Below are 12101 nucleotides of genomic sequence, written 5' to 3'. Positions count from 1 at the left end.
TATAGTATTAGCAAACATATTAGAAAATTGATGTTTTAAATTTATCATGTTTATATAAACAAAAAATGACCGAGGACCTTCCCTACTTAAAGAAATCCCTGCTAGAGTACTGAAGAGCCCTCTCTCACCAGTACTGATCATTAGGCATTGATAGAGAGCTTCCTACACCCAGCTGGACCTGGAACTAAAAGGCCTCTAAAGTCTCCCAAATTGAAGATTTTATTATTCTGGGTGGGTCATGGAATGTAGTTAACACATGTCAGAGCTGTTTACTTTGTTCACAGTAGATCTTTCCTAAACTCATTGTGACACCTAAATTGTCTTCTTTACGAGACTGCTAATGTCTGAGACTGCTTTTTAATATCTGCCTTGCAAGCGTGGGTCTTACAGAACCTGTTTTATTGCCGTTTCTTGAAGCTATGTAGTTATGTGTCTTTGTGGATTGAATTTTGAAATGTTGCTTAGTTTATTGGGTTTCCGAGGAACACTAGGAATCACCTGAAGCCCCTTCACTGACTGGGGTGGGGGTAGTGACTATCACTCTGGACTCTGTTTCTGTTGGAATAGCCCCATTTCTGTCTCTTTTATATGCTGAATTATATGTAAGTGTGTTTCTTTGCCACAGAAAGCTTCAAAAAAGGTGCATTTTTTTTTTTTAAGCCATAATGCTTTTTTGGAGTAGAGGTTATTTGGTTTAGAGAGAGTTTTGATTAAGCTGGATGCAATTTAAGAGCTTTTCCCACCAAGTGGTGTTCACTCTCAGAGTCATCAGCCAGGCATTTATGTCACCCAGGCCAAGCTTGACTCATCACCCTGTTCCTTCACCTCATTATAGGAAAGGACCCCTTGCTTCTTTCCATGGAGCCTCAAGCCCAGCAGAATGTCTGTGCTACTTCTCTCTAAGGCTGTAGGGACTGAGAAGCTAATACTGAATTTATAGGAGTCAGAACTCCTTATAGCCACTCAAGGTCCCCTTAAGCCTATAGGAGCTTGGGAGGGTTTTTTTGTTTTGTTGAGAACACACTGTTGAAAACAAGGGGAGCTTGAGTACAGACCTGCCATTGCTTAATCCACTAATTGCTAATCTTGTTATGTTTCACTGAAAGGCAAAGCAGCAAAGGCAATTAGCTTAGTTGTAAAGAAGCTCCTCTGGGAGAAAAGAAAGGAAAAAAGAAAAAGAAAAAAAAGATATTTCTGAGGGCAGGCTGGGAACTTTCCTTTGAGGATTCTTAGTATTCTACCCTCAGCTGCTTTCAGAAGAGTGTGTGTATTGGTTGAAGCAGGTAGTACTAATTAGGGGGGTGGAAATTACTGGAAGGAAGAGAAGGGAAGAGAAGAAATATTTTGGCCAACCTCCATAAAACACTGAGTATTATGTTTGTCATTTAGCTAGAATGAAATGACTATTGTGATTAATTTATATCACTTGGCCATGTAGATCATAGTTTTGTGTACCAAGAATGAAAGTATGAAATAATAAAGATTATTATTTGAAAGTGACAACTGTTGAGACATGTTGAAGTACATTCTGACACTTAACCAATGTTTTTAGGGTTCTCCTAAGAAGTCTTCCAAGCCTAAGAAGCCACAGCAGATGATAGTACCTGAAAAAATAAATGAGCAGCTGGCCTTGTTGGAGACACACCTACTCAAACTGACAAAGCAATGTAGTCATTTTTTTTTCTTTCTGGATACTACTGTTTAGCATTATGTTTTTTAAGATCAGAAAATATTTTGTTAAAAGGATTAAGATGAGATTAGCACTTGGTAAATCCTTTAAGGTGCTTTTACATTACGTCATTAATCCTAACAATACACTGTTAATAACAGATTGTTAACCGCTCCCCCCCACCCCCCTCCATGTGGTTCATAGTGATTAAGTGATTTACTTAGGATTACATAGATGGCTTCTTTTTGAGCCTAAATTCTGATTCTAAAGCAGAGTTTCTCAACCTCAGCTCTATTGGCAATTTGGGCCAGCTAATTCTTCTCTGTGGTATACCATAGGATGTCGAGCAACATCCCTGGCTTCTACCAATAGATGCGGGGCACACTATCTGCCCACCACCCCCGCCCCACTCCCCCACCCTCCCACCCCACTCTGATAATCAACTGGGAGGCAAATGTTGCCAAATACATTGATTGGGGAGGAGGGCACAAAATTGAGAGTTACTACTCTAAAGGCAGAAATGTACCTGAGAAATAAAAGGATAGTATATGTGTGTGGGTGTGAGTGTGGGTATGTTAATGTATGAGTGATTTGAACCATGGTCTGTTCAAGTGAAAGAGTAGTTTAATTTTTGGTCATTGTGTCAAATAGGAATTTCATAATGGACCATTGTTAACACAGTGATGGGAATTTTGGAGTTTGCAGTTTGGAAATCTGCCTAAGAAATTGATTTAGTTTCTGGTGTCAGTGTTAAAATTGGAACCCAGGCAGCCTAGCTACAGTGGCTGTGCTGTTCATCATTCTATACTGCTGTCTTTTAAGGGTAATTTTGTAAAGATGAAGTTGACATAATTGGAAGATTTTGGAGTCTGGGATTTGCTGATAATACAGCAGCTATTGAATACAGTGACTCATGCCCTGGAACCTCTTCACCTGTTTGGTGGTGGACTCTGGCTTTTAGGGGGAAAAAATAAAAGAAGAATAATGGAGATCACAGGATTTTTTTAAACTCCAAAATATAATGATATAGTTGACATTTTAAAGGCATATAATTTAGGATGAACATTTGAACATTTTCCTATTTTTTGTTCCTTCTGAAGAATTTTCATTTTTGGTTATTCATGTTAAATAGAACCTACAACTCACTAATTTTTTAAAACCTTAGATGTTGCAACAGAACTCTCAGGATCAGAGGACCCTATATTTCTTTACCCTGTTGTTATAAACTGGTCAGTCAAAGGTGCTGTGAAAGAAGGTAGGTAACCTAAATGTAAATATGCTTGATTTTCTACTGAAGATCATTGATCTTCTGTTGAAGATCATCTTTTATTCTGTGGGTTCTGTTGTTGTCTGAAAGCTTTCTCCTTTCTAGGAAGAAGGTTCTGGGTTCTTACCTATTCAGAATAATGTAGAATATGTATTATCAAGTAATGTGATTTAAAATCTGGAAAGTCAGAACCTTGATGGTGACTTATTTTGGTAGTAAATGACATTATTATGAAGCTTATGAAAACTAGGAAATTGAAAAATGTGAGTGATCTTTAAGTTCAGATATGAAGAAATAGCAACATTATTGTTTAACTCAGAGTGAAAAAAAATAGGATAACTAGTAATTCTGATAATTATCAGCAATTTTCTCCTAACTTGTCATATATTAGGGGCAACTTTTAAGAACTTTCTCTCAACACTGAGATATTTGAAAAGTGAAATATAGACTATAAAGGATTTTTTGATCTTATACAGGAGTTCTTGACACATTTACTGCTACACTTCTTTGTTTTCACAGTTATGAAATTTAAGCAAAGACCTAGATTTCTAGAATTCTTTACACAAGTTATGCTAAAATGTATGAATGATGAAAAATTTCATCTTATGGTGGAGATAACAAGTCCTGTTTATGACTTCTTGAAAAGGTATTTGTAATATATATTTTATTAATATTTACAACTTTAAAAGATAGGCAAGATTATTACTTTAATATATGTAAGGTGGATGAAAAAGAGGGTGGTGTGTACACCTAGGATGGGGCAAACAGCCATGGAGGAGATAGTAAGGATTTGTGTTGGTGTGTGTACATAAATAAAGAAATAAACATTTTCTTCCAACAACTAGGCTTTTCTTTCACCATTGGGCATAGATCTATTTCTCATTTTAGAAAAAAGAAACATCAATAACATGAGGTCTATTTTAAAAATGGCAGCAAAAAGAAAAAATCCTTCCTAAAACAAGCACTTATTAGAACAAAAGCTTGGAGTATATGTGCTTCATATTCTCAAATGATAAAGGAAGAAATTGCTTTTATCAAATGAAACAGGTTATAGTATTTAGAGAATTAGAGAGTTCTGTTAAATTAAAAAGACCATAGCCAAAATTAGAAGTTTGGAAGCTATAAATCACATTCTTAATACCAAAGAGAAACAGAAAACACTTTAGGTGTGCAGTGAAATTTGGAAGTCTGACTATGGAGGTCCAACCTAAGAATAATAGATATTCTAGGAGAGGAAATCAGAGTAAGTGGCTTAGAAGCATTGACCGGTGGTATAACAAAAGACTCAAGGTTGAAGATTGAGCACTATTACTGAGTTCAAAACAAAGGTAATGATTTCAATTTTCAAGGCTGAGCAGATGTTTTAGGATGCTATTCTCCGAGTCAGGGAATATAGGGGAGAAGCAGATGCAACACCTTGATTTCTACCTTGATGGTAATAGCTATTTTCTTTTTATGTTCATATGCTTAACATACTTTTACACAAAGAAAGTATTCTGCAATAGGCAAACGTGCAGCTGTATTTTCCTCCAATTTTATAGTTTCATGATTTATATTTAATGTTTTAATCCATATGGAGTTTATTTTGGTTTAGGGATTTAGATTAAATTTTCGGTTCCCCAGTTTATCAGTTTTCCTGGTAATATTTAAAGAATAATCTCTTTGTTACTTATTTTCAACTCCACCTTTTCACATTCAAAATGGGTGATTCTACCAACTATGCTTATAAATCACAATGAAGATATTTCATGAATTTTCATGTTTTACATGGCAGAAAAATCCACATATATGGAAATAACTGCTGAAAAAGACAAGGCTAATTTGCCAAATACAGAAATATTGAGAGAGTTTAACATGCTACTTTAAAAAGAAATAAAAAGGACACAATAAAAAATGTAATTAGTAACACTAATTTAATATATAACCAATTGAGACTAAACACCATTTAAAGCACTCATTAAATTTTTAAAAAAGTAATCGTTAAGCTGCAAAATAAAGCTCAGTAGATAGCCTAGACTAAAATTTATAAAGACCACATTCTTTTACAGTTTAATAAAACTGAAATTTTATAACAAAATACTGGCATATATATAATTATTGGATCAAAAAGGAAATCTAAAAGTATAGCGACTTTTGAAACTAATGATGATAAAAATTCTAGTATCAAAGGTATTCTAAACAGCAATTAGAAGTTCTTACTTTAGAATCCTCTATTAGTAAATAAGAAAAATAAAATCAAATGAATTTTTTTTAAATCAAATGAAATTTTGTTGATTTCAAGCAATTAGAAAAATAAAATAAGTATAAGAAAGCAGAAACAAAGAAAAGAAAAATACAAGTTAAAATTAAACAACTAAAGTTTGGTTTTAAAATCATTTAATTGAAGGCACACCGGCATGGCTCAGTTGGTTAAGCAAAGTACTCTTGATTTCAGCTCAGGTCATGATCTCAAGGTGGTGAGAATGAGCCCCCACCTAGGGTTCCACACTGGGCATGGAGCCTGCTTGAGACTCTTTCTTCCTTCCCTTGGCCCTACCCAACCCCCTGCTCAGGATCACTCTCCCTCCCTCTCTTAAAAAAAAAAAAATCATTTACTTGAAAACTGCTAGAGCTAGTTCTTTGAAGATACGAATAAGTTACATGAATTTCCAGCCAGCATAATAAGAAAATGTGAAATACAAGTAATCCAAAGAAGTACTAGTCCTAAATTTGGAAATGGTTAAATATTAGATAATAGCATATACAATTTAATATGAATAAATTTGAAATTTCTAATCAAAAGTGATGATAATCTTGAAAAATTTTAATTATAAGAATTTATTAAAGTAAAAAGAATTTGAATGGCTTCAATTTTTTTTTTTAGGCTACTTTCATATTTTAAAGGAACAAATAACTTTTACTTTGCTTCAGGACATGGATATATAGTTTCATAGTGAATTTATCTCAGGAGTCTCTGATAACAGGTTTATGAAAAGAATTTTAAAAAATAGAAAATTAGGGAAGAGGGGCAAGATGGCAGAAGAGTAGGGTCTCCAAATCACCTGTCCCCACCAAATTACCTAGATAACCTTCAAATCATCCTGAAAATCTACGAATTCGGCCTGAGATTTAAAGAGAGAACAGCTGGAATGCTACAGTGAGAAGAGTTAGCGCTTCTATCAAGGTAGGAAGACGGGGGAAAAAGAAAGAAACAAAAGGCCTCCAAGGGGGAGCGGCCCGCGAGGAGCCGGGCTGACCCGGGGCGAGTGTCCCCAGGACAGGAGAGCCCCGTCCTGGAGAAGCAGGAGCTGCACCAACCTTCCCGGGCGGAAAGGGGCTCGCGGGGAGTTAGAGCAGGACCCAGGAGGGCGGGGATGCCCTCGGGCTCCCTGGGACACTAACAGACACCTGCGCCCCGGGAGAGTGCGCCGAGCTCCCTAAGGGCTGCAGCGCGCACGGCGGGGTCGGAGCAGCTCGGAGGGGCTCGGGCGGTGGCTCCGCGGAGGGGGCTGCGAGTCCCGGGAGCAGCTTGAAGGGACTCGTGAGGCGGCTCCGCGGAGGGGACTGCGGGGCGGGAGAGCGAACAGCGCAGGCCCCGGAGCACAGGGCGCCGGGACACAGCCCAGGATCCGACCTCCCGCCGGGACAGGCAGAGGCCGGGAGGGCCCAGGACAGCAAGGACGCTCCTGCCCCGAGCTGAGCAGATCAGCGACCCCGCCCCGGAGCCTCCAGGCCCTGCAGATGGAGAGTTCTGTGGTTACTGCCGGAGCTGACTCTAGGGCTCCAGAGCTAGCCGCCGCCACTGGGGTTGTTCCTCCTGGGGCCTCATGGGGTAAACAACCCCCACCGAGCCCTGCACCAGGCAGGGGGCAGAGCAGCTCCCCAAGTCCTAACACCTGAAAATCAGCACAGCAGGCCCCTCCCCCAGAAGACCAGCTAGACAGACAAGTTACAGGGGGAAGTCAAAGGACTTAAGGGATACAAAATCAGAAGATACTCCCCTGTGTTTTTTTTTTTTTCTTTTTGATTTGTTTGCTTCCCCCACCCCATTTTTTTCCCCTTTCTTTCTTTTTCTTTCTCTTTTTCTTCTCTTTTTTTTCTTTTGTTCTTTTTTCTTTTTCTCTTTTCTTTCCTTCTTTCTCTCCTCTCTTTCTCTCCTTTTCCCAATACAACTTGTTTTTGGCCACTCTGCACTGAGCAAAATGACTAGAAGGAAAACCTCACCTCAAAAGAAAGAATCAGAAACAGTCCTCTCTCCCACAGAGTTACAAAATCTGGATTACAATTCAATGTCAGAAAGCCAATTCAGAAGCACTATTATACAGCTACTGAAAAAAGCATAGAAAAAAGCATAAAGGACTCAAGAGACTTCATGACTGCAGAATTTAGATCCAATCAGGCAAAAATTAAAAATCAGTTGAATGAGATGCAATCCAAACTAGAAGTCCTAACGACAAGGGTTAACGAGGTGGAAGAACGAGTGAGTGACATAGAAGACAAGTTGATGGCAAGGAGGGAAACTGAGGAAAAAAGAGACAATTAAAAGACCATGAAGACAGATTAAGGGAAATAAACGACAGCCTGAGGAAGAAAAACCTAAGTTTAATTGGGGTTCCCGAGGGCGCCGAAAGGGCCGGAGGGTCGGAATATGTATTTGAACAAATCCTAGCTGAAAACTTTCCTAATCTGGGAAGGGAAACAGGCATTCAGATCCAGGAAATAGAGAGATCCCCCCCTAAAATCAATAAAAACCGTTCAACACCTCGACATTTAATAGTGAAGCTTGCAAATTCCAAAGATAAAGAGAAGATCCTTAAAGCAGCAAGAGACAAGAAATCCCTGACTTTTAAGGGGAGGAGTATTAGGGTAACAGCAGACCTCTCCACAGAGACCTGGCAGGCCAGAAAGGGCTGGCAGGATATATTCAGGGTCCTAAATGAGAAGAACATGCAACCAAGAATACTTTATCCAGCAAGGCTCTCATTCAAAATGGAAGGAGAGATAAAGAACTTCCAAGACAGGCAGGAACTGAAAGAATATGTGACCTCCAAACCAGCTCTGCAAGAATTTTAAGGGGGACTCTCAAAATTCCCCTGTAAGAAGAAGTTCAGTGGAACAATCCACAAAAACAAGGACTGAATAGATATCATGATGACACTAAACTCATACCTTTCAATAGTAACTCTGAACGTGAATGGACTTAATGACCCCATCAAAAGGCGCAGGGTTTCAGACTGGATAAAAAAGCAGGACCCATCTATTTGCTGTCTACAAGAGACTCATTTTAGACAGAAGGACACCTACAGCCTGAAAATAAAAGGTTGGAGAACCATTTTCCATTCAAATGGTTCTCAAAAGAAAGCAGGGGTAGCCATCCTTATATCAGATAAACTAAAATTTACCCCGAAGACTGTAGTGAGAGATGAAGAGGGACACTATATGATGCTTAAAGGATCTATCCAACAAGAGGACTTAACAATCCTCAATATATATGCCCCAAATGTGGGAGCTGCCAAATATATCAATCAATTAATAACCAAAGTGAAGAAATACTTAGATAATAATACACTTATACTTGGTGACTTCAACCTAGCTCTTTCTACCCTCGATAGGTCTTCTAAACACAACATCTCCAAAGAAACGAGAGCTTTAAATGATACACTGGACCAGATGGATTTCACAGATATCTACAGAAATGTACATCCAAACTCAACTGAATACACATTCTTCTCAATTGCACATGGAGCTTTCTCCAGAATAGACCACATACTGGGTCACAAATCGGGTCTGAACCGATACCAAAAGATTGGGATCGTCCCCTGCATATTCTCAGACCATAATGCCTTGAAATTAGAACTAAATCACAACAAGAAGTTTGGAAGGACCTCAAACACTTGGAGGTTAAGGACCATCCTGCTAAAAGATGAAAAGGTCAACCAGGAAATTAAGGAAGAATTAAAAAGATTCATGGAAGCTAATGAGAATGAAGATACAACCGTTCAAAATCTTTGGGATGCAGCAAAAGCAGTCCTGAGGGGGAAATACATCGCAATACAAGCATCCATTCAAAAACTGGAAAGAACTTAAATAGAAAAGGTAACCTTACACCTAAAGGAGCTAGAGAAAAAACAGCAAATAGATCCTACACCCAGCAGAAGAAGAGAGTTAATAAAGATTTGAGCAGAACTCAATGAAATTGAGACCAGAAGAACCGTGGAACAGATCAACAAAACCAGGAGTTGGTCTTTGAAAGAATTAATAAGATAGATAAACGATTAGCCAGCCTTATTAAAAAGAAGAGAGAGAAGACTCAAATTAATAAAATCATGACTGAGAAAGGAGAGATCACTACCAACACCAAGGAAATACAAACGATTTTAAAAACATATTATGAACAGCTATACGCCAATAAATTAGGCAATCGAGAGGAAATGGACGCATTCCTAGAAAGCCACAAACTACCAAAACTGGAACAGGAAGAAATAGAAAACCTGAACAGGCCAATAACCAGGGAGGAAATTGAAGCAATCATCAAAAACCTCCCCAGATTTCAGGTTGTACTACAAAGCTGTGGTCATCAAGACAGTGTGGTACTGGCACAAAAACAGACACATAGATCAATGGAACAGAATAGAGAACCCGGAAGTGGACCCTGAACTTTATGGTCAACTAATATTCGATAAAGGAGGAACGACTAACCATTGGAAGAAAGACAGTCTCTTCAATAAATGGTGCTGGGAAAATGGGACATCCACATTCAGAAGAATGAAACTAGACCACTCTCTTGCACCATACACAAAGATAAACTCAAAATGGATGAAAGATCTAAATGTGAGACAAGATTCCATCAAATTCCTAGAGGAGAACACAGGCAACACCCTTTTTGAACTCAGCCACAGTAACTTCTTGCAAGATACATCCACGAAGGCAAAAGAAACAAAAGCAAAAATGAACTATTGGGACTTCATCAAGATAAGAAGCTTTTGCACAGCAAAGGATAGTCAACAAAACTAAAAGACAACCTACAAGAATGGGAGAAGATATTTGCAAATGACGTATCAGATAAAGGACTAGTTTCCAAGATCTATAAAGAACTTATTAAACTCAACAGCAAAGAAACAATCCAGTATTGAAATGGGCAAATGACATGAAGAGAAATCTCACAGAGGAAGACATTGACATGGCCAAAATGCATATGAGAAAATGCTCTGCATCACTTGCCATCAGGGAAATACAAATCAAAACCACAATGAGATACTACCTCACACCAGTGAGAATGGGGAAAATTAACAAGGCAGGAAACCACAAATGTTGGAGAGGATGCGGAGAAAAGGGAACCCTCTTACACTGTTGGTGGGAATGTGAACTGGTGCAGCCACTCTGGAAAACTGTGTGGAGGTTCCTCAAAGAGTTAAAAATAGACCTGCCCTACGACCCAGCAATTGCACTGCTGGGGATTTACCCCAAAGATACAGATGCAATGAAATGCCGGGACACCTGCACCCTGATGTTTCTAGCAGCCATGTCCACAATAGCCAAACTGTGGAAGGAGCCTCGGTGTCCATCGAAAGATGAATGGATAAAGAAGATGTGGTTTATGTATACAATGGAATATTACTCAGCCATTAGAAATGACAAATACCCATCATTTGCTTCAACGTGGATGGAACTGGAGGGTATTATGCTGAGTGAAGTAAGTCAATCGGAGAAGGACAAACATTGTATGTTCTCATTCATTTGGGGAATATAAATAATGGTGAAAGGGAATAGAAGGGAAGGGAGAAGAAATGTGTGGGAAATATCAGAAAGGGAGTCAGAACATAAAGACTCCTAACTCTGGGAAATGAACTAGAGGTGGTGGAAGGGGAGGAGGGCGGGGGGTGTGGGTGAGTGGGTGGCGGGCACTGATGGGGGGCACTTGATGGGATGAGCACTGGGTGTTAATCTGCCTGTTGGTAAATTGAACACCAATAAATAATTAATTTATTTAAAAAAATAGAAAATTAGGAATCAGTCTTACTTAGCAGTATATAGAAACAAAAATCAATAAAATAGTTTATAAATTCAGTGTTGAAAATGTAGATCTTATTATCTATATAAATATAGTAAGAAATCTGTAAATGTAATTATTACTGGTTGTAATAAAGGAGACTTAAGTGGATGCTAAAAAGCCATGTGGTGAAATTCGGCAACCATTCCTGGCAAATTGTGATTAAAAGAATATTTTCTGTTAAAATAAGCTTTATAATAAGGAAGCTTATTGTTCCTTCTATCACTTAACATTGTTCTATAAAATCTTGTCAGTGTATTACAATAAGAAATATAAATTAGGATTAGAATTCATGTGATTATCACATAATAGGGTCTCAAATATGGTTGTCAAATGAATTCCTCAGTGAAGTACTGTGAAAGGGAGATAAAATATTGGTATTTGCAAATAATGATTTAAAAAAAACTTAAGCTAACTAACCATAACCATCAGAACTAATAATAGAATTCCATAGAATAGCTGGCTGCAAAGCAATAGCTTTCCTATATCAACTAGAAAGTATAATGGAAAAATGTTCATTTCTATGAAGCACAGGATTAAATTTATCGGAATTAGTGAGGGGACGTAGGCTAATAGAAGAAGACCAAACATTTTTACTAAGAGATATTTTTAAAAATTACTTGAATAAATGGAGAGATAGTACATTACTTATGGGCAGATGGACTACTATAATTTCTATTATCTTCAAATTATTTTTTGGCTTAATATAATTCCAATCAAATTAGTTTTATAGAATGATGCAGAATAATGAAAAATATCTGAAAAATGAAAAAGAGCAAAAGAAATTTGTACTATCAGATAAAGTTTAGTAGAGTTCTGTTTGTGAAATAATAGGCAGACAGCTATTGGGATTCAATGTTTCGAGTCAGAAGCAGGTACTAATATAACTAATCAAAACAATGAATAAACCACGAAATCAATGATCAATAGCACTGACTACATAAAAATTTTAAAATACCATTTTTCATAACATGCCATAAACAAGAAGGTAGGAGGAAGCATTCTGTAAAGGGGTAGAGAAGTGGAGGAATTTAATTGATTCAGTGAGTGAGAGTTCTTCAGAGTATGGAGGCGAATGTTGAGAAGATAGGAAGATGGCAAGTGTATATCTGTGACCTTCTGTCCTTCTCATCTCT

The 12101-nt window shown here is 38.0% G+C and overlaps 1 protein-coding gene across 1 annotated transcript in view; it reads left to right on the top strand.

Annotated features, from left to right (window-relative positions):
* The window catches only part of CFAP54 (cilia and flagella associated protein 54), a 299369-nt gene that overhangs the window by 118033 nt on the left and 169235 nt on the right, over positions 1-12101 (top strand). The window contains 3 exon segments of the mRNA XM_055336223.1: positions 1553-1667; positions 2835-2924; positions 3456-3582. Of these exon segments, the coding sequence (XP_055192198.1) occupies positions 1553-1667; positions 2835-2924; positions 3456-3582 (332 nt within the window).

The sequence above is a fragment of the Nyctereutes procyonoides genome, unplaced genomic scaffold (genome assembly GCF_905146905.1).
Source record: "Nyctereutes procyonoides isolate TBG_1078 unplaced genomic scaffold, NYPRO_anot_genome, whole genome shotgun sequence".
Classification (NCBI taxonomy): Eukaryota; Metazoa; Chordata; class Mammalia; order Carnivora; family Canidae; genus Nyctereutes; species Nyctereutes procyonoides.
Note: the sequence above shows the minus strand (reverse complement) of the source record. Positions and strands in the feature narration are given on the sequence as shown.